We start from the raw sequence: 27,415 nt of genomic DNA on the forward strand, positions 1-27,415 counted from the left end.
GTGTGTCAGGGTCATGAAGATGGTTTATTAGGGGTCCAGATCCGGGTTTGATAATCCGGCTGTTTCTGGGACGTCTTGGGTGGTTACAGGAGTGGGGTAGTTTCTTGGACATCTTGGGTGGTGGATTGGGTGGTTGACTTTGTTGTCCTTAAGCCATTTTGACACAATTTTGGAAGTATGCTTGGGGTCATTGTCCACTTGGAAGACCCATTTGCGACCATGCTTTAACTTCCTGACTGATGTCTTGAGATGTTTTTCAATATATCCACATAATTTTCCGTCCTCATGATGCCATATTTTGTGAAGTGCACCAGTCCCTCCTGCAGCAAAGCACCCCCACAACATGATGCTGCCACCCCCGTGCTTCACGGTTGGGATGGTATTCTTCGGCTTGCAAGTGTAAGTGTAACAGTATAACTTTATACCGTCCCCTTGCCCATACCCGGGCGCGAACCAGGGACCCTCTGCACACATCAACAACAGCTATTTAGCGTGCACCACCGCTAACAAAGCTAGCTGTTTCACATCCGCTACACAAGCGTCCCCCTTTTTCCTCCAAACATAACAATGGTCATTATGGCCAAACAGTTCTATTTTTGTTTCATCAGAGGACATTTCACCAAAAAGTACGATCTTTGTCCCCATGTGCAGTTGCAAACCGTAGTCTAGCTTTTTTATGGCGGTTTTGGAGCTGTGGCTTCTTCCTTGCTGAGCGGCCTTTCAGGTTATGTCGATATAGGACTCGTCTTACTGTGGATATAGATACTTTTGTACCTGTTTCCTCCAGCATCTTCACAAGGTCCTTTGCTGTTCTTCTTGGATTGATTTGCACTTTTCACACCAAAGTACGTTAATCTCTAGGAGAGAGAATGCGTCTCCTTCCTGAGCGGTATGACGGCTGTGTGGTCCCATGGTCTTTAAACTTGCGTACTATTGTTTGTACAGATGAACGTGGTACCTTCAGGTATTTGGAAATTGCTCCCAAGGATGAACCAGACATGTGGAGGTCTACAATTTTTTTCTGAGGTTTTGGCTGATTTCTTTAGATTTTCCCATGATGTCCAGCAAAGAGGCACTGAGTTTGAACGCAGGCCTTGAAATACATCCACAGGTACATCTCCAATTGACTCAAATTATGTCAATTAGCCTATCAGATGCTTCTAAAGCCATGACATAATTTTCTGGAATTTTCCAAGCTGTTAAAAGGCACAGCCAACTTAGTGTATGTAAACTTCCCACTCACAAATTGTGATACAGTGAATTATAAGTGAAATAATCTGTCTGTAAACAATTGTTGGAAGAATTACTTGTGTCATGCACAGAGTAGATGTCCTAATCGAATTGCCAAAACTATAGTTTGTTAACAATAAATGTGTGGAGTGGTTGAAAAAACAGTTTTAATAACTCCAACCTAAGTGTATGTAAACTTCTGACTTCAGCTGTACATGTAGGTAGAGTTATTAAAGTGACTTATTCATAGATAATAACAGAGAGTAGCAGCAGCGTAAAAGGAGGGGGGGGGGGTCAATGCAAATAGTATCGGTAGCCATTTGATTAGATGTTCAGTAGTCCTATGACTTTGGGGTAGAAGCTGTTAAGAAACATCTTGGACCTAGACTTGGCGCTCCGGTATTGTTGCCGTGTGGTAGCAGAGAGAACAGTCTATGACTAGAGTGGCTGGAGTCTTTGACAATTTTTTAGGGTCTTCCTTTTGTTTACGTTGGTGTGTGTGTGTGTGTGTGTCAATGACAGTTCTACTGTAACTGTAGAAACAACTATCCACCACCAGAGGGCGACTAGATATCAGTTCATCAATGAGAAAGAGTGATTCTCTACTACAGTAGCCTACATACATACACCCCTCATTGAGGAATGCACCTGATGATGACGTCTACTAAGCTACTTAGTAATCTTATGATGATCATTCTAGAACATGTATCGTTATCAGACAGCTGCAACAAGAGACTCTGAAGACCCGTAGAGAGCTAGTTCATCAGACTACGTTGATATTCCTGTGTCCATTTGCTTATAATATTTTGCAGAAATGATGGACAAATCGGACTATACGCTATAAATGTATCCGAGACTGTTTATATAACGTTATATAACGATATGCTAGGTTATTTGATAAACTGCGAGGCTTATTTAGGTCAAGTTCAAAAAGCATACACTATATCTCATTAAAACAGTCGAGGTTTTGCGCATGGCAAACCTTTTAAAAAAGGTCCGGGAGGGTGACTGTCTTCAGGGCTCCCCACAATATTACCGTTTCTAGACCTTCACTAAAAGCTTATTTCAGCGCGGTCCCCATTCTAAATGAACTGTCGGTTGACCCAATTAGCCTACTCAGCAAAGACTGTGAGGGGGCTCGACGTCCGCGGTCCGTAGTTCTCACTGCATGGGGATTCTCCTTCAGCAAGCCGCCTGCGGGGAACTTTTAGTATTCTGGTGGGTGCGCCGGGTCTGGCACGAAAAAAGTGAAACTCATTGGCTCGTTACAAATTCCGCTGACGTCAGTGAGGAAGAGAGCAGAATTTTTCCCTCCCTCTTCTTTTATAATAGCGGTATAGCGTCACTCATTATGGATAAATGTGTATGACTTCCTCACAATCACACGCGCGAGCGCACCTACACAGTGCGCCCTACGCACACGCCCGCGCACACACACACGGCTCAGCTTCCCATAAGACACCTTGCGACAGACACTGAATCTAAAATGACTGTGTAAGTGGGTTCGTCATTCACATCAGTTTTAATGTCGAGGAAAGGTTTTCTTTTCCTTGTCGGTAGCTAGGTTTCCATCCAATTGGCGACGGATTTCCATGCGAATATAAGAAAAAAATCTGCATAAAAACCACACGCGCATTTTCCCACCATGTGTGTTTCCATCAAATTGACGTGTTGCGGATAAAAGTATGTGCGTGATGAGGTAGTGTACATAAAAATACCCGTTGCAGTAAAATTCCCATGTACCGAATAAAAAATACATCACATTTTCAACTCTACTGATCGTTTTCTCACAAAAAAAATATTGTGTTATATGTGCCCACTCTGGTATTATCACTTGCGCTCTAGCCGCAGATACAATGCAGGTAAAGCCTATTTGATGAGATTATTATGGACAAAAATATAAGATAATTTGTATTTGTCAAATGGCAGCCAAGCATCAATGCTCATGTCACCAGAATAAGATATTTATTGGACAGGAGCATCAAGCTCATCACCTTGCACTTTACCTTTCAAGTTCATCATAACTTCTTTCATCTGTAGCCTAATAAACTGCATGCTTTCTCGACGAGTCATAGTGGAACGACCACCAAACATGTAATCGCGTGACTCAAAGTTTACTTCGATTTGATGGTTATTATGTATCAATAGTTGCGCATAAAAGCGTTTCCACCGACATTTCTCGCATAAATAATTTTACTGACAAAAAATCCCATTGTTTTCGTAGATGTTTGGAAGGTTTACCGACACATTTTCTATTTCCATCAGGCATGTCATGACATGTTTTATCCGACATGTACATTTCTCGCATAAAAATGTTCGACGGAAACCTGGTTACTAATGTGAAGAAAACATTTTGCGAATATTTACACTCTGTACCAGCGAGGGCTTACCAATAGGCATTTCAGAATAGCCTACGACTAAACAAATTTGTCAAATGTGAGAGAAAATGTAGTTTATCTGGACTTGGATTAAAGTATTTTAACAGCATTCGTTTCCAGAGGTCAGACAGGATAGCGTTGCTGCGTTGATGAATAAAGAATTGCATTCCCATGCAATGAGCTATATCTGGGCTACATCTCCCATATGGCTGTCCTAACTCCTCTGCTTTTCCTATCATCTACTCTCGTGAGAAATGAGAGTTACTTAGCTTAGAAAATAATAGCCTAAACGCAAGGTCACCGATTTGGCTCTTGGATAATGTATAGCATATAGGCATATGGACGCATTTCTAGTAGCATGATAAACAGCGTTTTTTTGGCAGAAAATTTGTATTTTTTGTCCATAGTAAACGTATGATTAAATATTATATAAACAAAGTACACCACAAATATACAAATCAGATAAATATTGGCATATTCATATTAGTTCTCTGTCGATGGCACAAAGAAAAGGGGCATTTGGTCACTTCTGAGTCCATAGTCTCATAGTCGCACGTGTGCCCTTGACCCAGATATGACTACAGGTCTTTTAATGACTGTATGTGTAAGGTGTGGGCTAGGGGGATGAAGGGGGAGTCCAACAGTCACCTTTACGTCAAGCATGCGATGTGGGCGTGAAGCAGAGCGAGAGATGGGGAGAAAGTGAAAAAAAGAGCCATCACCGCCCTTGCTTTACAAGGGGTGCACCATTTCACTCCTCTTCGCCACACTGTGAGTGTAACAGGCAACGGGAGAAAACGCGAGAGTCTGTGAATGCTGCTGGAAGTTGATGGCTATGTGTGATGCCCAGACCTCAACATCGTTTTTCCTTCCAAGTTTTTAAGATCTGCATACGCCAATGGTTTTACCACACGTAGAATGGGATTAACTTGGTCCGGCAAATATATCTCACTGTTTCTTGCTGTTCAGTTAGGTGAGTGACTCTTTCACGGTCGATTAGTTATTGTTTTATATTTGACTCAACAATGATTAGCGAATTGTTAAGAATGAAAGCCAAACTAGTTGCAGGGTGGCATTTAAGGTCATTACTCTTGGACTGGAGGCAGCTCCGCAGATTGGTAATTTTTCAGAATTTAGCTAATTTTGATTTTGCAATTGGCTAATCTAGCGGAAATCGCACAGATCTGGCTCCAGGGCAAGATTCATAATGATAAATGTTAACCTGCAAACTATTTGTAATCAACTGTTGGATCGTTTCTTCCAGGAACAAATCTGTATTTTTTGTATTGCAATGAATGCATAAGATTATTTTATTATCTGGCTATATACAATGGTATGCATGAGCTAATTTCGTCCAAAAATAATAGACACTTCAAACCAAAGGCTATGTCACATTTCACGTTTTTTTCCATTCGTTATAAAGGAGATTCTAAACAACAACAAAAAAAAAGATTTTAAACAAAAAATCTATTTTCTTTTTAAAATTCTATAAGAATGCACCTGTAATTTCGATTGGAAACGTGTACGGGGACGTTCGCACGAATAGGCAAGTGTTTCGTTTGCATTGCATAACACAAACGCTGCCGAAGTAAGACAACTGCTCCTCAGAATCCTGTAGTGGCAAGGGATTTATAAATAATTCAGCAGCCAAGCCATTGTGAAAAAAGACTAAACATAAATGCTTTGACTTGACATGCTTTGTGAATGAACATTTGAACTAAAAGACACGCAGCATCTAAAGACAAGCTCTTTCGAAATATGAGTACCTAGCAGGTGCATCGTTTATTTTTTGTAACGAAATAGATTGAGTATAGGTTAGCGATATGATAATTGTCTAATGTGAAATAGGATTTAGATCATTTTTCATTAACGAATATGACTATTAGACTATATTTGGTCTACGAAAATAAAATGTCTTTAAAAATATAGTTTATTTTGATGAAGGCGCTTTCTATTCAGCAAAAGAATGTAGGCGACTATAGAGAGAAAACAACAATATATATGGAGCTATTTGGCCTAATCTATTTGGATGATATATTTCGATTATAGCTATGGTGTCACGTTGTCCCGTAAAAATGTAGGCTAGCCATATCAATGTATTGCAGCGCTTATTTGAGATGTGGTATCGCTAACATTTAACATTAGCCTACGAAACGAGAACATAATAGGCTATGGATAGTCGTTTTTATCATTTGGATATTAGGTGTTTTGTCTTTGACTGGGTCGTCCGCAAAGTTGGTCATTCTGAGGGTTTATTCTATGTTTATGTGCCGTGTACATTTTCTGCGGGTTAACTCTGCTTTAGCTATATCTATAGTGTGGGTGTGACTGTTAGTAGTATTCAGGCTACTGTAGCTATATAGCTATCTATTGGAGCTGAAGGCTGAGGTAGCCTATATGATACATGTGAGAAACACGTGTGATAGATTCTCTAGGCAATCTTAATTTCACACATTTAGTAGAAATTGTCCTTAAAAGGAAAATGGGATAGAGGGCATAGTCATTTCAACCCTGTTATTGCACGTGTAAAAATAATTAGGATACCACATTTTACAAGAGATTTTTCAAACAGGGTCTGTGCCAAGTGAGAGCGGCACACGTTGAAGTAATATTATGTGTAATTTTACAATGCAAGTGCGATAATATCATCTCGCGAGTTGTCCCTTTGTAAAAATCCCTGCAAAAATCATTTGCAATCCGCTTGCTCGAGACGCAGTAACATTCATGAATTACTTGACCTTGTCAGAATCTATTACACATCTCCGCATAGCATATTTGGCGTCATTGGATTGCTCGTGGGCAACATCTAGATTCGATAGGGCATGATGGCAATGACAGTAGCCTCACATTTTTTACAACGCAATTTAACGAATGATGCCTGTATTATGAACACATCACCCAGACCTAAATACCCATAACCGAGGTTGTTAGTATTTGCTCCCAATACTAGGCTATTCCAGGCTGCACTGATGAATTTAAATGAAACAAGTCCATCGCTGTCTTTCCCTTATTATTTATTGATAAATAGCCTAACCGTGTAGCCTTCACGGTGCATTATTCTGCAACCAATCGACATGGGACAACATTGTAACAAATGATCAATCGAGCGAATCTTTTGCTTAACGAACCAGAGATGCTTGGTGCGTCCCACCATTGACAACCTCAAAATTGAGCACGAGGGGGTCAAACGGGTTGGATTTAAGGCGTGGACGTTTAGCAACAAACCCTGTCATTTTCTCGGTTCAACAAATTATAAACGGAGAACGCCCCTAATATGGTTGAATAAGCACAGACACAAATATTACTACAATTTACTATAGCGTACCACAAGACCCCCCCCCCACAAACACACACACTCACTCACAAAAGCCATGCAGTGAGAAACACACCCCCTTTTCCATCTCGGCGGTGCATTACCTCATCCTCCTTTGTCGCTGTTGCACACATTTTCTGGGCTGGGATCACACAATGCCTTCTCCAAACAGATTGTATGATCAAATGCAGATGTACAATTGTTGGATATGTTAAAACTAGCATTATATTAGGCGAAAATGTTTAGACATTTATTGACAATACGTTATAGGGTTAAGTTTAAAACATTCCCATTTAAACTACCCAAAAGGCTAAATTAAGAAAATACATGAATGAATGGACAAACTGGATCAAATGAAAACGAATCACCATAAAAATCAACTATTAACTTACCCTGTCATTATAAGGTCATTATAAGACATATTCTATCGAATGTTGGAATGAAAAAAAAACACATTATCCTGAAAAAATAATAAATCCATTCCCCCCCAATTCCAGTTTATTTGCTACAGGCGGTGAGAGCGACAGGGAAATGTGATACAGTATTCAAAGGGTTCTCCAACTGCTTGCTGAAACTCGGGGATAATATGGCCAACTATCCACAGGAGCTGGACGAGAAGGAAAATCTGCAGACCATCTGCATGTAAGTTGGATTCATTTTTTTTAAAGGGGGCGGGGTCATGCAGAATTTTATCAAATCCAAAAAGGGCCAGGCGCACTGCACCCCATATACCAAACCGGTTGGTGCCAGATGGCAGTAGAGCCCCCAGTTTAAATCGACAGCTCCATCATGAAAATCGCAGGCAGCAGGAGCACGTTAATAGGCTAGGCCCCCCCCCCCCCTATTCGCACTTCACTCCATAATTGCAATGAGATATACTATCGACGTGGCGTGGGGTTGAGGGGGTCAATATCAACAGCCTCGATTAGATTAGATACGGAGTCAGGATCAGGGGGAGCCACGCGCCACTGGGTGTCTCAATATGAATAAAACAATTAAGCAGTGGCTCCTTTAAAATGTATAGCCTTTGTGTGAATGGGATATTATAGCCACTGCTCTTACTATGTTAATGCCACTGTGCATGTGATTGGACGTTGGGGATGTGAGAATGAGGGATGGACGAGCATTCGTGCAGATGACTTTGGCTAGCTAGTTGATGCAAGACAGGCTGGTTGCATGAGTGTGTGTGTGTGTGTGTGTGTGTGTGTGTGTGTGTGTGTGTGTGTGTGTGTGTGTGTGTGTGTGTGTGTGTGTGTGTGTGTGTGTGTGTGTGTGTGAGAGACACCCCAGATTGATTTATTTTCCCTTTTGTACTTTAACTATTTGCACATCGCGACAACACTGTCTATGGACATAATATGACATTTGAAATGTCTTTGTTCTTTTGGAACTTGTGTGAGTGTAATATTTGTTTATATTGTTTATTTCACTTTTGTATATCCATTTCACTTGATTTGGCAATGTAAACACATGTTTCCCATGCCAATAAAGCCCCTTGAATAGAATTGAGAGAGAGAGGAGAGAAATTGAAAAAGGGAGCGGTTGGATACAATCACGTGACTTTAGGGAATCTTTCTCAGAGTGTGTAGTTTACAACAAACGTGGTTTTCGTTTAGCCTTCAGGGGAGATGCTAATACTAGACTATGCTATTCGACCGACTATAGGTTATTAATGCAAACATAGAATCGGATTCTTCTTATTATTATTATTATGCATTTATTGGTGGAATTATTTTTGGCCTTCTAATAGTATTACAACTGTGTTGAAAGCAAACTCTTAGGCTATTCGAATATAGCACAGACAACCAATAAGGAGAGAAAACAAGTTGTCAACAGTAGGCTAACATAACGTAAAGCATTTCTTAATTGCTTTTACATTTGATTTGCAGATATTGGGATGACTTCCACTCATGTGCGACCACTGCGCTGGCGGATTGCCAAGAGGGAGCAACATACCTATGGGAGAAGCTCAAAAAGGAGTCCAGAAACTTGGAGTTCCGAGGGAGCTTGTTTGAACTCTGTGGTGGGGGGAACGGGGCCTCCAAATCCACAGTTCCTTTTGGTCTCACGATGCTTCTAACGGCACTTTCAGCCTTAGTGACTTGGCTTGCATTTTAGCAGAAGAAAAAAATAAAAAGCGGGGAAAAAATTACAAAGAAGAAAAAAAGAAAACGAGTGCTAGCTATCCACACACAAAACATACAAAACAAAAGACGTTTGAATTCATCTACACCCAAATGGATTTATAGGCTACTTCATCCGGAGAAGGCGACCTGATTTTGCAAGAGACATTGGCAGGCCGTCTTCTGGGACTGCTCCACCATATTTGTCTGACCTGGGGTCAACTACATTAAATATTTAGCAGGTGTTGAGTTGGAATGATAATGAAATTTTGATGGATCCTTGCCCGCATACAATCATGGAATGGCATAGTATTAAAGTCGACAATGAATTATTTATATTAGTAGCCTTAGACTAGACATCCCTGTTATTTCAGGTGATTTCAGATTGCAAGCTGCTCATACTCTGTAGGCTAATGCGAGACACGCTTACCTCAACGAAATCAACAACAGAAAGGCAATTTGCTCCAGGTCGGTCTCCTATACTCACCATTTAGATATTTTATTTAATTTAATTTGCCAAATTTATAATGTCGAGCCAAGTATAAATCGAAAAGGTTGTTTGAGGATCTGATATTTCTACTTTCATATGATGTCTATAACCATCACCCTAGGAAAAAAGAAATATAAATAGCATAGTAATAAGAATGAAAAAAGAGATCTCAGGAATGACTACAGGCATTCAATGGTACATTTTGAGGGTTGGTTATTACGTAAAAATGATGGCAATACGATGACTTAAACTTGGCCAATGTAGCGAACGAAAACAATGGCTGAAGAGTGATATGACTGTTGCCATTCTATGTTAGCACATTACCATCCATTTATGAAGAAATATAGGCTACCCCTAGGCCTAGGGTATAACCTACATGAAACCATACATCCCAAAAGAACAGTAGCACGAGAATACTCAGAATGCGAAATCAATCGCTGGATGAAGCGACATTTTGCTAGCTTTTATTGATGTTGCCAAGGCATAGACCCGGTTTCACTGCCTTCAAAAATATGTGTATTATGTTTGTTTGTTTGTTTGTTTGTTTTGGGGATGTTGCATATAATACCTGACTATTCCAAATAATTTAAGTAAATAAGAGACTATGTATATCAAATGAATTTTGAAAAAAATGATAAGAGTCTACTTTATCCCAAACAGTTTAAAAAACAGATTGATTATTATCCAGGTATATAAAAAAAACAGATTGCTAAAATTATGAAGAATATTAAATAAAACAGTTAATGTTTGAAAATAAGTGTGTGCTTCTATTCTTAGTTATGCTCCCAAAATGTATACATTGGTGGTGTGTAAACGGCATAGCTGATGATGACAGGTGTCTTTGGGTGTTGGGTCCATTCATGGCTTTGAAGCAATCATTTAGGATTCACACACACAAACATACACACACACACACGCGCGCTGAAGCAATCATTTAGGATTCACACACACAAACATACACACACGCGCGCGCGCGCGCGCTTTTTGCATTATTAATAAGAAAGAGTCAGCCCTGCAAGAACTACAGCTTCGAGTATTGATTTGGGGAGGGGAGACACATCAACCGACCAACTATTGCTGTTTGTCTATCTGAGCAAAAGCGTTAAATCTGAAAGTGACTTGGCTAATGTGGGTTGGAAAAATAGCAACATTGAAACAGGCTACAGTATTTCGAATAAAAAAAATCCTTCTGTCTCTCTCCGAAATGCATCTTAATACACGGGTCCATTGCGGTGCAAAATATTACATGGAATCGAGAATAGGAGTGGCAGGTGACAGGTTTTTGCGTGGCATGAGCCCTAGTGTTAAAACAACACATTTAGCACGTGATTTCTTTAAATATTCAGGCCTATATGTTTAAAAGTGGTAAAGCAATATGAAACATTCATTGGTAAAGCAAATAGGCTAAAAACATTGTTTGACGAATATTGCTTACATATAATCAGAATCGGTATAATTTGTATTTCCTGTCCCAAACGGAATACAGATTCGACTTCAAAAGCGTGCTCCTGCATTAATATTGATGAAAGTTTAATGAATGACCATCTCTCTTTCCAAGAAGAGAGATAAGCGTACAATCTGCCTCTATTTTCTATTTGTTTTCTTTAAATCATTTTTTATTTGCGCAAAATGATGACATTGCATACAGCCTTTGTTGGTTTGATTTTCTTATGGGTAGGGCCTATAACGTCAAGCCTATTACGTCATACGCTATCTCTCTCGAAATACTATAGTCTGCTTAATTTCGTCTCCATATTTTCTACTGGATAATAGCGTAATAACAAAACCACAAGCTCAAACAGAAACATTTGAGCGGCTGTTATCGCCTCGGCGAGGTATATTCCTGAAATCCTCATTAACATGCATTCTATTCCGGAGCTTCTCCCTAGTTCTATTCAAGCTCACCGTTGTTAACGAAGCACCTCCTGTTATAGCCTATAAAGAGGCAAATGTTGTAAAATGTCCTATGAGTAGTAGCCTAATGCATATATTACTATAATGACGAAACCCCTATATCAGTAAAATTTCAATACGGAATAAAATAGCTTCATATATTTCTTCAAACGAAGCACGATACAATATTTGGTTAAAATTAAAAGTTGCATATTTCTTTTTGTATATTTAGGCTTATGAGTTGAAGAATTGAAGCAGGCTGAGTCACCATGGCAGGTGTTCGTTATTAAAGCATGACAGAAAATTAGACTATATCGAGCTTCTTCTTAATTCTAACTAGTCGACTGATGAAAAACAATACATATTCACATTTGATTGTCTTACATGGCACATGCTTACTACATACACTATGTAAAGTATACAAAAGTACACCCGTTACTGACGGGTATACAATCGAGAACACAGCCATGTAATCTCCATAGACAAACATTGGCAGTAGTATAGCCTTACTGAAGAGCTTAGTGACTTTAAACGTGGCACCGTCACAGGATGCCACCTTTCCAACAAATCTGTTTGACAAATATCTGCCCTGGTTGAGCTGCTCTGGTCAACTGTAAGTGCTTTTATTGCGAAGTGGAAACGTCTAGGAGCAACAACGGCTCAACTGCGAAGTGGTAGGCCACACAAGCTCACAGAACAGGACCACTGAGTGCTGAGGGGCGTAGCATGTAAAAATCATCTGTCCTCGGTTGCAAAATTCACTACAGAGTTCCAAACTGCTTCTGGAAGCAATGTCAACACAATAACTGTTAGTTGGGAGCTTCATAAAATAGGTTTCCATGGCCGATAAGCCGCAAACAAGCCTAAGATCACCATGCGCAATGCCAAGCTGCGGCTGGAGTAGTGTAAAGCTTGCTGCCATTGGATTCTGGAGCAGTGGAATCACGTTCTCTGGAGTGATGAATCACGCTTCACCATCTGACAGTCTGACGGACAAATATGGGTTTGGCGGATGCCAGAAGAACGCGACCTGCCAGAATTCATAGTACCAACTGTAAAGTTTGGTGGAGGAGGAATAATGGTCTGGGGCTATTTTTCATGGTCTGGCTAGGCTCATTAGTTCCAGTGAAGGGAAATCTTAATACTGCATTCAATGACATTCGAGATTATTCTATGTTCCAACTTTGTGTCAATGGTTTGGAGAAGGCCCTTACCTGTTTCAGCATGACATTGCCCCGTGTACAAAGTGAGGTCCGTACAGAAATGGTTTATCGAGATCGGTTTGGGAGAACTTGACTGCACTGGACAGAGCCCTGACCTCAACGCAATCGAACATCTTTGGGATGAATTGCAACGCCGACTGCGCGCCAGGCCTAATCGCCCAACATCAGTGCTCGACCTTACTAATGCTCGTGGCGCAATGGAAGCAAGTCCTTGCAGCAATGTTCCAACATCTAGTGGAAATCCTTCCCAGAAGAGTGGAGGCTGTTTTTGCAGCAAAGGGGGGACCCACTTCATATTAATGCCCATGATTTTGGAATGAGATGTTCAACAAGCAGGTGTGCACATACCTTTGATCATGTAGTGTATATCAGAATTAGCCTATATACAATTTTATAAAAGTATAGGCCTATACTTCTCTAATGCATGTTTCTATCCACATTTAATGCTAGGTCATTTTGTTTCTTTGGCTATTTTATATTTAAGCAATAAGGCCAGAGAGGGTATATGGCCTATATACCACCTCTAAGTGCTGTTCTTAGGCACAATGAAATAAGGCACCCCCGAGATGCCTTATTGCTATTATAAACTGGTTACCAAAGCAATTAAAGCAGTAAAAATAAATGATTTGTCATACCCGTGGTATACGGTCTGATATACCACGGCTTTCAGCCAATCAGCATTCATGGCTCGAACCACACAGTTTATAATTGTCTGTGAATCATTCAATCAATCAAATGTATTTATAAAGCCCTTCTTACATCAGCTGATGTCACAAAGTGCTTTACAGAAACCCAGCCTAAAACCCCAAACAGCAAGCGTGTGCACATGAACCATGTGCAGTCAGAATACTAAGTAACCTATTCCTATTTGAACCATGTGATTTAATGCAAAAGATAGCTTACCATATTCCAAGTTCAAAAAGAAAAAGCAACCAAAAAGATATGAAAGATTAACAAGGGAAAAAATGTCCATGCACATCAAAAAAAGATAAAGAATAAGCTATTTATGTTTTCAAAAGATATAGTTCAACAAGATCAGAATATAATGCAGACTGAGGAATTTTGAAGAGCAAGAGGACGAATACCCATTTTGGTCACTTCAGCAAACAATTACATATTTCAAGTTGATGTTGGCAGACATCCAATGTACCTATGCCTGTGCCAGTCTCAATAAGATTCTGCCTCACTTTTCAAGGTCTCCTCTTACAAAGAAAGCCCTCTCACTTTATCGAAGTAGCGTATTGCGGCCAACATGGCCTTTGGATCTTGCTTCAGCAATGAACTATTTACCACGAGTTGCATTGATGTACCCATGTGACAGCTTCCTGTAGTAGTTTCTCTGAAGAACATCTGATCTTTGTTTGAACATGGTAGATAAGAATGGCTGGTTGTAGCAGCCAAAGTATTGAACATGGGAGAAGATATGGTTAAAAGCCCTGCTTTCCGTTTAGTACCTGTAGTCTTTTAGGACCCTGGACAGCTCTTAACCACCCAGTCCTGCTGTTCATTCAGCACCATGTACATGTAGGTCTAAGCCATAGAGATAGATAGAGGACACATCTTTATATCTGTTCCATTATAGCGTCTGTGACAGCATGTGCAGCGCCATTGAGGCTACAAGCCATAGGAATCCCCTCCTAGCTGATAACTTTGACTACTTTAAAATAGTGGAAGCGTGGTGGAACCCTCAATGGCCACAAGTGGCGCAGCAGTCTAACGCACTGCATCACAGTGGAAGAGGCATCCAGGCTGTATCACATCCGGCCGTGATTGGGAGTCCCATAGGGACCGCACAATTGGCCTAGCATCGTCTGGGTTTGGTAGGCCGTCATTGTACATAAGAGTTTGTTCTTAACTGACTTGCCTAGTTAAATAAAAATTCAAATAAATAAAATAAAAATGGTGCTGACCATGCTAAAATGGCCTTTTGGCCACTAGAGGCTTCTATCATTCTTTATTGTCCTAACCAATCATTCAGTCAGTCAGGACCAAGGAGAGTTCCTACATTAACAAGCCAGGGATGGGCAACTCCAGGGCTGCATTCAGTACAAAAAAACACAATAGAACGTTCAATTGAATGGAAACAGTGCTGTATTTGATTTGATCTTGATTTGACTGAACGACCAGTTGAAAAACATGGAGGGGTTAGGTTTTGCGTTCAAAATGCTCCACCATTTAAATAAGTCACTCATTGCTTAAAGCCACAATGGAGGAAACGTTTCTCAAAGTCTGTTCAAGAACGTACAAGAATGTTTTGAGAAAACGTGCCATTCAGTCCAAACCGTTCCGTTTCGCAACGTAACAAACATTCATTCAACCTCAGTCCTCAGGGGCCTGTAAGGTGTCACACCACTTTTTCCCAATCCCTAGACTAAGCTAAGTGCATTCTCAACAGAAGATCCTGATTAGTTGATTATTGGAGTCAGGTGTGTTAGTTTGAGCTAGACAGTTCCTAGCCTTACTTGCCAAGCTTAGTGCAGAGCAACAACTACAACTCAATCTTAGCTCACAACACCGTCACTCTCCTGCAGTCGACGAGTCAGTAATAGGCCTGATAGAGAATGCAAGGGTCCTCACAGTAGACACTTATCCCTAAGATCAACAATGGCATGAGAACCTCTGCTAAGTTTGGTCTTTGCTCAGAAACGTATCCCAATACTCTTTTCCAAAACAGTAGAATCATCATAAAAATATGACATTCAGATATAGTTTTTCAAAATACACAGTTGTCTGTTCTTAGAAAAGATTTAGGCTTGTATACATTGTCGGCAATGATATTGTACTATCATAGGTTACACAAACATACAGAAGTTGTACAACCTATGTAAAAAAATGTAAATGGTTTTATGGTTTGGGCCATAAAATAGCTTGGCATCATTGCAAAAATGCACTGGTGAAACCCTTTGGAGATCCTTACAGAGTTCACAGAAGAGGACATTGACATTACGGCAGAAACTGGGGGCAGTGAAGTACTGGTAATCCGTGTCTTAGCACAAATTGATAGGTGTCAGCAATCATCTGTCACATAGTTCTCACCAATCCAGCCATGGCAGATCAGTGAATTCATCCAGGACGAGAGGAAGGAACGACCTTTGAAAAGGGCCTGTTTCTTCTGGAATGCACCCCTTTCAAAGAACACAGGGAAATGACACTCACAAGAGAAAAAAAGCCTTCCTCTACAAACCTGCCAGTTCTGCGTATTGACTCTCACCAGAGAAACCATAACTGCCATTAATCATAGGGCTGGGACGATACCGGTATTGAGATACTCGTTAGTATAGTGGCAAGGAAACAAAACAAAAAGCAGATTTAACTTCTTTAGGAGAACCCCCACTGCTGTAAACAAACATCATTATGTGGTCATCTAGAGTTACATTTTTTTTTCAAGGTATATCGCACAATATTTTACATATAGCAGGTTTTTAGAGGACCGAAGAGTTTGATCTGCTTCGTGTTTCCATTTTTCCCATGGAACAAATATTGCGATATTGGTATCGTCGCAGCCCTAATTAATCATCTGTCACTTTTGGGGCTTTGTAGGGGGGATAGAGCGAGAGAGTGAGAGCTAACATTTGTCCTCAACACAAAAGCTCCTGGCTGCTGGGGTGTGGGGAGTCGACTAATTACTTTATTAATCATAGGGCAGGGATGATACCAGTATTGAGATACTCGTTAGTATAGTGGCAAGGAAACAAAACACCAAGTAAATTTAACTTCTTTAGGAGAACACCCACTGCTGGAAACAAACATCATTATGTTGTCATCTAGAGTTAAAAAAAATTCAAGGTATATCGCATAATATTTTACATACAGCAGGTTTTTAGAGGACCAAAGACTTTGATCTGCTTCGTGTTTTCATTTTGCCATGTAAAAAATATTGCGATATTGGTATCGTCGCAGCCCTAATTAATCATCTGTCACTTTTGGGGCTTTGTAGGGGGGATAGAGCGAGAGAGTGGGGGCTAGCATTTGTCCTCAACACAAAAGCTCCTGGCTGCTGGGGTGTCGGGAGTCGACTAATTACTTTATCACATTTTGTCTTCAGACAATAAATGAACAAATCAATGAAGCGAACATCTGTGGAGCACCTTGTAATAGCACATGTGCCTCCTTAGCAGATTTCACACTGGGAGAGAATAGGCTGGACAGCGAAGGTATAGGAGATATTTTTTCAGATGCCAGGTGTCAGTGCCAAGGGATGGGCTTCGACTCAAATATGTGATCAGCGGGACAATGAAAACCAGGGATCTATCCTAAATGGCACCAGATTTATAGTACACTTCTTTTGAAAAGGGCCCATAAGACTCTGTTAAAAAGTAGTGCATGAATAGGGTGCCATTCGGGATGCTTTCTAAGGGATAAAACAATATTAGTTTGGAGGTAGGTACATTTCAAAGGATGCAGGACTAAAAGGTGCTATAGGATATCAGAAATTCAGAATAAGAGAAAATGTCATCTTTTTTGACTTGATTTGGTAAGCAAACACATTGATCTAATATAAAAAGACTGAGGTGAGGATTTTTAGATATAAACCTATTATTCCTCTTCTTGGTATGACACATCAATGTCTGACCAGAGGTCTCTCTCAACTGCACAAGTTTATAATCATATTTAATATAGAACCTGGGTTGTGTTCCCACATAAAACAATTTGCAACAGAAAGCAAACATGAGTGATTATTACTGGAACAAACCCAGGTTGACCCTCCACTTTCTGCCTTTAGGTACATAATGTACGCGACACCGATGACTCATAACCATTAGCGGTAGTTTAACCCTCCTTATTGAAACACATTTATTTCATACCAAGATGAACCAAGACAAACCCAATTGGAACATGTTGATGTGATGATTGATTGGTCAAGATAAAGACAAACGTAAAAGGGATCTATAATGCACAACATGTTATCCAATCTTAATTAGATATAATTTTATCATGGACATATTAAATGAATTAGGCTTATACTGTTTGCCCCCAAGCACTACTAGTGTTGTCTGGTGATCCATCAAGATGTCATTTTATCAACAAGTTCTCTCAGTACTTTCCACCATTTTACAATTAAAGATAGTCTAGTTCCCTTGCTATTTTTTGACATAACATTTTGATTTGAGTATTGGCTGTATGTTTCGTATATATAATTGTAATAATGGGGCGTTGAGTCAGAAGCAGGTGCAGGTGAAACTTTTGAATAAAACAAAAAAAACAAGAACATGACACTAACATAAGGCAGACCACCAATACACAAGAACAATGCCAACTGGTGAGTGAACCTGGGAGAGTGACCTATAATGGGGAGGAAATAATGAAGGTAATGGAGTCCAGGTGGGAATCATAATGATTCACAGGTGCGCGTAATGATGAGTGCCAGGTGTGCGTAATGATGAATCCCAGGACCGGTGGTTAGTACTCTGGCAAAGTCGTACGCCGGGGGGAGGAACAGGAGCAGACGTGACAGTAAGGCCCCCCTCCCCTCTGACGTGCGGCTCCAGCCGCAGGACGCGCCGACCAGGGGGACGACCCCGAGGACGAAAACGGGTCTGTGGAAATCACGGATGATGTTGGGGTCCAGAATGTCCTCCACCGGAACCCAACACTGCTTCTCTGGGCCATACCCCTCCCAGTACACAAGATACTGGAGCCGACCCCCATAACATCGGGAGTCCAGTAGGGATCTGACAGAGTACGCCGGAGGGGAGGAGCAGGAGCAGACGTGACAATAATATTAATACATTTATTAACTCATGAAATCACACAAATCCTTAGTTTCTGGTAAATGTATATATATTTTCTCACGGTTGTGGGGAAGTGTGCAATGAGGTATTTTATGAACAATATTCCTGTCCATATTGAGGATCCTTTTTGCACCCCCAGAAGCAAAATATCTATATTGCCTTTTTAACGTACTGTCGTCATAGTATATTTGACATGACTACAACTGTTTTGAGTAAAAAGAGCAGAAACACCCAAATAAAGAGAAACACCCAACTGCATTCGCCATCCACAGTCATAACAGACAACTCCAAATATCATGGCTGACTTCAGATGTGCTCGTCACATCCACCCGGCGACTAACCTTCTCTGGCCAATCCAAATCGGATAAGAAATCCTCCCAATGTCCTGCCTGCTTGTCCTGAAAAGGTGAGTGTTTTGGAGATGATGTAGGTAGAATCCATAACCAAACCTTAGCCCACTTCTCAATTTTGTTCACGTCCCTTTATCGGGTTGGGAAACTCCAACCTGAAATAAGGGATGTGTTCATTCAGCACCAAATGAAGGGACTACCTTGACTTGTCCAATAATAAATTCTCATTTTTGTTTTCCGTTACAAATAATTTTAAAACGTTTCCATTATGTGCCCTAATAAACATAACCCACACAGGAATATATCTCCACAGCAAGACACTTCCCCCCAGTAAATTGCCAATGAGACTGTATTAAAAAACAAGCCAGCATCATGGAGTTCTCTGCCAGTGAAAAAATTACATTTTGACCTATTGAACATCAGTGGGGAGGCTCGTCGTTGATTTTGGAGAGCGGGCGAGTGCACTGCGGTGGGCTTGATTAATGCTGAGCTCCCTCCCACTTCAAATATTTCCCTGAGTCATTAAGATTAGCACTTGTTAAAAGTGGAGTTTTCTGTCGACAATGAAACTTTCCCTCTCTCTGCCTATTACTAATTGACGAGGTCAATTCCACTTGTCTATAAGGATTCACTCAGGAGTCTAAAGATGTCTTTCCAGAGTTCTGAGTAAAGAGACACCTCTGTCATCCAAATGACGCCCTTGGAGTGTTAATCCTGCAGTGACTGATGTCTTTGTAATGTCTAATTGTTGCTGAAATAATTTTTAGATCATGAGGTATCAATCTCAAAGACTTAAACTACTTTGACTGAAAGGAGAACAAGGGGTTGTCAAAAATATCCCAAATTAACTGGATTGCAATAATGCACAGTCATAGATTTACAGAGATTTTAGAGTTTATGTGAGCTTAAAGGGGTAATTCACCCAAATTACAACATGATATATTGGTTTCCAGTCTACGGACTAAATGCTCATGTCTGTCCCATGACTTGAATGGGATTTGTGCTACTAATGCTAAAATATGAAAACGCTGCCAGGGAAACTAAACCAAAGCATGAATTGCTGTCATGCCTTGTCCATAGACTGCTTACAGGGTAAGGAAACCAATCCCAATGGGCGCACACTGGTTGAATCAACATTGTTTCCATTGCATTTCAATGAAATTACGTTGAACCAATGTGGAATAGACGTTGAATTGACGTCTGTACCCAGTGAGATGTCATTTTGTAATTTGGGTGAATTATCCCTTATCCCTAAAGTCTACAAGATAAGTTGTATTGTCAAATATAAGTGTAGGAAACTACAACCCAATGCCTTATATTGACTCCAACCACATCCAAAATCTGGCAACTGTGATTATGTGTGTGATTTTGCAATGATCAAGACATTGTCAACTCATCCACTCAAGTTAACTGTGGGTAACTTTTGTGAGATAATTAAGTGTAGAATCGTTCCACAAGTTCCATTCCCCTGAGGTCAGTTTCATTGTTTACATAATTTCCCCCCTCAGACACTGGCTCTCTCTCATCTAGAGGAAAAGCACTTTGTCATAATCGTCTTGATTGAGAGAGGTGGGAAGAGAGAGAAAGAGAGATGAAGAGAGAAAGAAAGCGAGAGGGAATGAATGAGATAGATGGTGAGAGAGAGAAGATTGACAAAACAGAGAGCGAGAGATAAATAGATAGATAGAGAGAGATTAATAGATACCAAGAGGAAAAGGGAGATGCAGAGCGAGAGAGCAAGAGAGCAAGAGAGCAAGATGAATAGCTACAGAGAGGAAGAGAGAGGAAGAAACAGAACGAGAGAGAGGTAGAGGGAGGGAAGCAGCACTAATTGCCTGGGCTCTGGGGGTGCCCGGTCATCTGAAGCTGCGCGGTGACATTAAAATTGATTTCTTCTCTCTTGCGCAGCTGCCACGGATCACCTGCACCCTGGGAGATAAATCACAGTCACGCCACAACCTCGGCGCCGCCGGCCAGGAGGACAGGAGAGGGAGCAGGGGGACACGAGGTCAGCACTGCAGCCCTCGGCAGCTGCGCATGCAGGGATGCAACGCGTGTGTGTGTGTTTGTGTGTGTGTGTGTGTGTGTGTGTGTGTGTGTGAAAGAGTGTGGGTGAGTGTCTATGTGTGTGTGTTTGTATGAGAGAGAGGGAGTATGAGCGTGTATGTTGTATTTGTGTCAAAAGGATATCTACAATGCAAGTCTGTGGCATGGGCAGCTATCAAGGATGTGTTTCTTGCTTGTACATTCGAGGGGTTGACATGACTTATGTAGACCACAAGTTCTCTCTTTAAAGCCCTACAACTTTCTAATTCCCTTACTGTAAATTGCAAACCAGAACCCCTACACTGGGTATGATTAGTGGGCCTTTCTGCAATAACATCCTCTGCCAACCTTATAGTACCTTTGTCTGGCACTAAGGCTGCTAGCCTGCTACCTTTACAGCTCTCTTTTCTCAATCTCTCCATCTCATCTCTTTCTTTCTCACTCACCATTCTGAAGGGGGATAAAAGTTGTGCTGAGGTTCTCACATCTGTTGCATCTGATCATGGATTCCTCAGCTGTGCACCATGGTAAAACGTCTTCATCAGTATCTGTCAGAAGAGAGCTTTGCTGCGAATCCAGACCTCTTCAGATGCTCAAGGCAGAACACGCCGCCATGTGAAGTGAGATGCTGCTTCCTTCTAAAAAATACCTGCTCTGAATTTGCTAAACTAACACCCAGGAAGCCCCCCATGGGACCAGCGAACCTCAAACCCACTGAGCACGTTCGCACTTCTGTTGACGAAGATGACAGCTAATGGTCGGCGTTGCTCATTTTTACAAGGTGGTGCGCTCTAATATTTAATTATTTGGTGGTGAGTGATTTCAAGGAACCAAAAGAGCTCTCTTGTGATCAACTCCCCTATAAACTAGTCCCAGTGAATGAGGATTCCTCAGAGAGGGAGATGAGAGGTTGTGTTAGGGAGGAACACTGATAATTACTCACAGTATTGTTTCTGTAGGCTACTGAATAATTCATACAAAGCATTCATTTCCATTCCATCTGTCAGTCTATTTGGAGCTCCTCTATAGGATATCATATGAGAGAAAAATATGGTATAGATATCAGTATCAATTGGCTGGTGTGAACTCTGCAAGATATAGGTTTATCACATCCAATGTGCAGCAAGGATAAATTAAATCAGTGTATAGCCATGATATTCACAATACATTGCAATGAAATATTAAAAAGTACAACCTGGTCTCAGCTCATTTCGTATGATTCTGTACGTAAATCAGAGACACTCCATTTAGTATGATATGTTTTGTTTCGTATGGTACGTATTCATTTGTGGATGTCCATAACCCATTTTGTATGTAATGTTATGAATTACAATTCTTATTATATGTTACGAATTTGCAAAACGTACAATATGTTACGAATTTGAAAAACATACAATATGTTACGGTTTTGAAAAACTTATGATATGCTACGAATTTTATCTAGGTGGCTAGTTGGCTAATGTTAGCTAGCTCGCATATAGCTAGCTCGTTAGCTAAGGGTTAGAGGTTAGGGTTAGGATTAGGGGAAGGGTTAGCTAAAAGGGTTAAGGTTAAGGTTAGGTGAAGTGTTAGCCAAAAAGGTAAAGGAAGGGTTAACTAACATGCTAAGTAGTTGCAAAGTAGCTAAAAAGTAGTAAGCAGTTGAAAAGTTGCTAATTAACAAATAAGATGATAAGATTCGAATTCGCAATCTTTGAGTTGCTAGATGTTCGTGTTATACACCTGCCCACGCTCCTTTGGTTTTTGCTTTAAGTAATCATCTGTCTTATGTAACCATACCAAACGTAACATATGATTGTAAATGTGACCCATCACCTCTTTTCAGTCTTATGTAGCAACATTTTAAATTGTATTTTTTACATTGGATAAAAGTAGACTCAGAGCTAGAAAATTGTATATCATACACTGCAGTTCAGGAACAATGGGAAAGTAATTCTGCTTTGAAAGTTGATCAACTTGTAACCCCACTTTTGAGAAAATGGCCCTTGATGTTTTTTACACCTACTGGAGCGCTCTTCTTTGTCTACACCCATTCAGCGTTGTTCACACCCTCTTAAGCCTTAGCCCCAGGTAAAAATACACTTTATCTTGTCCTTAGCCTATATCCTAATCTGACTTTGGTGCAGGCCATGTTGTTCTTCACAGTACCGTCTCTGGAAAACACACACTATATCAAATAAAATCTAAGTGTATTTCTCACAAGCACAGGATACAGACGGTATAAACAGTGAAATGGTTACTTGCATAGTAGTGTAACCGATGTGAAACGGCTAGGTAGTTAGCGGCGGTGTGCGTTAATAGCGTTTCAATCGGGTGACGTCACTTGCTCTACATAAGGTGTAAACGGTACAGTGTAATGGTTACTTGCATATTTGTATAGTAGCAATATCAACAAACAAAAAAAGAACACAAAGTGTCAATGCCAGTAGAGAAAGAACAAAATAATATACAGTATGTAAAAGAACAATATCAATAACAATATCAGTGATATTGGTGATAGTTTGAGGTACTGTAGTTATATGCATACAATCTGGAGTAAAGTGGCTGAGCAGCAGGATAAAACAAAATAGTACCAGCAATGTATGGCGTGTGTTAGGAGAGAGTAATGTGAATGTGCGTAGATGAAGTGATCCGTCCGCACCACAAATGAACAAGGAAATCTATATTCGGAGAGCCAGTTTCTGTCATGCCCTTGACCTCGGTGCACGGCATGTGATGTCCATGCCCTGTTCTTTGCAAAACTCCCTGACTTTCTCAAAAAGATACAAGTACGTTTATCTAGTTGTGTCCATTCCAGGTGGTGCTTGTACAGGCAGACCATCTATCGGAGGAAGGACTTCAGTGTTGCGCAGCAGCTGAAGCTTGGTCCCAACTGAGCCAGAACGCTCCTTGGCAACAACACCACGCTCCAGAGCATTGAAGCTGTAAAACAGGAAAATAGATCCCCAAAAATTTAGAAGACATTACAACATTGCATAACATCAGTTCACTTCCCAAGTTTAGATAATAAGGATAATTTCATACAATGCAATGAGAATGATATTCACTTGAAGTGTTGGTACTGCTTGATCTGTAGCAGCGACCTGAAGTACGGAGTCAGGTGTTGTTGCCATCAATAGCTTTCCACCAGCACTGTACAGTCCTCCAGTCCAACCAGCTGTGAGATGATGACCTATGTCAGAATACTTGTCCATCACCACAACAAGCAATCTCTGACAAAGTGCTCACTCTGGCCTTTCTGAAGCGCTGCTTGATTAGGCCGAAGCACCAATCGGGGGAAAACTTGATGTGGCCTGTGATCAGGAAGTGAAGGTTACAGACGGTGGTGGAGCTTGTGCATGATATAATTCCAGCAGTACACTATGATGGAACATTTTATGTTTCTGCTTTTCTGATAACATATTTCTGTGTTCATGCAAGTGACTGATTGAACAATCCTCACTATCAGTATCTGCAACTTGGCAGTATGCCCAAAACCTTGTTTTGAGAACGAAAGGATATTATCAGTTTCAAGTTCTCAGCTTGGAGAGAAGAAGCCTCGTGAGGTATTGGTGGGTCACATGCATGAACCAAATGTTAATGATAAATTAATTATGATTAATGAATAACCTAATCATGCAAATATAACTTGTCTTTGTAAGCAGTATATAAGAGAACTAACAGGACTGCCGCAGGGGAGCCATCACATCAGACCGGTACTTTATGCATCTAAGTTTGACTGTGACCTCTCCAGCTTGATTTTTTTAAAGAATATCTACAGTTGAAGTCTGAAGTTTACATATATTTAGGTTGGAGTCATTAAAACTCGTTTTTCAACTACTCCACAAATTTCTTTTTAACAAACTATAGTTTTGGCAAGTCGGTTAGGACATCTACTTTGTGCATGACACAAGTCATTTTTCCAACAATTGTTTACAGACAGATTATTTCACTTATAATTCACTGTATCACAATTTGTGAGTGGGAAGTTTACATACACTAAGTTGGCTGTGCCTTTTAACAGCTTGGAAAATTCCAGAAAATTATGTCATGGCTTTAGAAGCTTCTGATAGGCTAATAGACATTATCTGAGTCAATTGGAGGCGTAACTGTGGGTGTATTTCAAGGCCTACCTTCAAACTTAGTGCCTCTTTGCTTGACATCATGGGAAAATCAAAAGAAATCAGTCAAGACCTCAGAAAAAAATGGTAGATCTCCAGAAGTCTGGTTCATCCTTGGGAGCAATTTCCAAATGCCTGAAGGTACCACGTTCATCTGTACAAACAACAGTACACAAGTATAAACACCATGGGACCACGCAGCCGTCATTCCGCTCAGGAAGGAGATGCGTTCTGTCTCCTAGAGATGAACGTACTTTGGTGTGAAAAATGCAAATCAATTCCAGAAGAACAGCAAAGGACCTTGTGAAGATGCTGGAGGAAACAGGTTCAAAAGTATCTATATCCACAGTAAAACGAGTCCTATATCGACATAACCTGAAAGGCCACTCAGTAAGGAAGAAACCACTGCTCCAAAACCGCCATAAAAAAGCTAGACCATGGTTTGCAACTACACATGGGACAAAGATCATACTTTTTGGAGAAATGTCCTCTGGTCTGATGAAACAAAAAATTGAACTGTTTGGCCATAATGACCATCGTTATGTTTGGAGGAAAAAGGGTGAGGCTTGCAAGCCGAAGAACACTATCCCAACCGTGAAGTACAGGGGTGGCAGCATCATGTTGTGGGGGTGCTTTGCTGCAGGAGGGACTGGTGAACCTTACAAAATAAGGAGAACAATTGTGGATGCAACATCTCAAGACATCAGTCAGGAAAATGGACAATGTCCCCAAGCATACTTCCAACGTTGTGGCAAATTGGCTTAAGGACAACCAAATCAAGATATTGGAGTGGCCATCACAAAGCCCTGACCTCAATCCCATAGAAAATTTGTGGGCAGAACTTAAGAGGTTTGCGCGAGCAAGGAGGCCTACAAACCTGACTCAGTTACACCAGCTTTGTCATGAGGAATGGGCCAAAATTCACCCAATTTATTGTGGGAAGCTCGTGGAAGGCTACCCAAAACGTTTGGCCCAAGTTAAATATTTTAAAGGCAATGCTACCAAATATATGAATTGAGTGTATGTATACTTCTGATCCACTGGGAATGTGATGAGAGAAATAAAAGCTGAAATTAATCATTCTCTCTACTATTATTCTGACATGTCACATTCTTAAAATAAAGTGGTGATCCGAACTGACCTAAAACAGGGAATATCTACTAGTATTAAATGTCAGGAATTGTGAAAAACTGAGTTTAAATGTATTTGGCTAAGGTGTATATAAACTTCCAACTTCAACTGTACATAGGCGTACAGAGGCCCATTAACAACCATCTCTCCTGGGTTCCAATGGCACGTTGTGTTAACTAATCCAAATGTATCATTTAAAAGGTTAATTTATCATTAGAAAACCCTTTTCAAATTATGTTAGCACAGCTGAAAACTGTTGTGCTTATTTAAGAAGCAATTAAACTGGCCTTCTTTAGACTAGTTGAGTATCTGGACCATCAGCATTTGTGGGTTCGATTACAGGCTCAAAATGGCCAGAAACAAAGAACTTCTTCTGCAATTCATCAGTCTATTCTTGTTCTGAGAAACGAAGGCTATTCCATGCGAGAAATTGGCAAGAAACTGAAGATCTCGTACAACGCTGTGTACTACTCCCTTCACAGAACAGCGCAAAATGGCTCTAACCAGAATAGAAAGATGAGTGTGAGGCCCTGGTGCACAACATAATTGCAAAAGGGTTTTCTAATGATCAATTAGCCTTTTAAAATGATATATTTGGATTAGCTAACACAACGTGCTATTGGAACACAGGAGTGATGGTTGCTGATAATGGGCCTCTGTACACCTATTGTCAGGATTTGGCCAGGGTTGTTCCGGGTTTTTGTCAGTAGATGTCCCCATTGTGCTTTTTGTCCCTATGTTTTTCCCTTGATCCCCATTATTATTTGCACCTGTGTCTCGTTTCCCCTGATTGTATTTAAACCCTTTGTTTCCCTCAGTTCTGTGCTCTGTGTTTGTATGTTAGCACCCTGCCCTAGTGTTCTGTGTGCTCTTGTCGATTCCGGGTGAAGTTCTTGTGGTATTCTGTTTTTTGTTTTTGTTTATTTTTGGTGAGTTTCTTTTGAGGTCTTTTTGTGTTTTTTCCTACCACCTTTTGGATTTGCCATTTTTTGTTTTTTAGGATTTTTTCTTTATTAAATACACCGTCTTAAGTACTGCTGTGTCTGCCTCATCTTCTGGGTTCTGCTGTCTATTCGTGGCTCAGTTGGTTAAGTGACTGTTTCTCACTCCGGAGACCCAGGTTCAAAACCGGGTCCTGACAGAAACACAGAGCCAAAAATGAACCCAGAGGCAGCCAGTTCCCAGGACCTTTTTGCCACGCTGTCCCACCACCAGGAGACTGTCCAACGCCACGAAGCCGCCCTGGTTCAGCAAGAGGCCTTAATGGCTAGACATTCTCATCTTCTGTGGAGATGCTGACTTCCATTAAGCAAATATCTGATCGACTTACCCCGGCAACAGTTTCCGTCCCAGTACCTCAGGTTCACGTACCCATGGCAGTTAACCCCCTGGCTGAACCTCGTCTT

The 27,415-nt window shown here is 40.7% G+C and overlaps 1 protein-coding gene and 1 long non-coding RNA gene across 2 annotated transcripts; both read left to right on the forward strand.

Moving 5' to 3' along the window:
- The first annotated feature begins 4,276 nt into the window (after window positions 1-4,276).
- nrn1a (neuritin 1a) lies at window positions 4,277-9,058 on the forward strand. Its single transcript, XM_064941905.1, has 3 exons — window positions 4,277-4,581; window positions 7,419-7,563; window positions 8,811-9,058. Exons 1-3 carry the CDS (start codon window positions 4,527-4,529, stop codon window positions 9,037-9,039), a joined length of 429 nt encoding a protein of 142 aa, XP_064797977.1. The 5' UTR covers window positions 4,277-4,526; the 3' UTR covers window positions 9,040-9,058.
- Window positions 9,059-15,086: 6,028 nt separating this feature from the next.
- LOC135518569 (uncharacterized) lies at window positions 15,087-21,964 on the forward strand. Its single transcript, XR_010452170.1, has 3 exons — window positions 15,087-18,788; window positions 20,641-20,740; window positions 21,235-21,964. It is a non-coding gene; the product is annotated as an uncharacterized LOC135518569 (long non-coding RNA).
- Window positions 21,965-27,415: the final 5,451 nt, after the last annotated feature.

The sequence above is a fragment of the Oncorhynchus masou genome, chromosome 28 (assembly GCF_036934945.1).
Source record: "Oncorhynchus masou masou isolate Uvic2021 chromosome 28, UVic_Omas_1.1, whole genome shotgun sequence".
Classification (NCBI taxonomy): Eukaryota; Metazoa; Chordata; class Actinopteri; order Salmoniformes; family Salmonidae; genus Oncorhynchus; species Oncorhynchus masou.

Coding starts and splice junctions, on each gene's coding strand:
- nrn1a (XM_064941905.1), top strand. CDS start 4,527: ATGGGATTAACTTGGTCCGGCAAATATATCTCACTGTTTCTTGCTGTT. Junction 4,582..7,418: donor GTTTCTTGCTGTTCAGTTAG/GTGAGTGACTCT, acceptor CCCCAATTCCAG/TTTATTTGCTACAGGCGGTG. Junction 7,564..8,810: donor AATCTGCAGACCATCTGCAT/GTAAGTTGGATT, acceptor TTTGATTTGCAG/ATATTGGGATGACTTCCACT.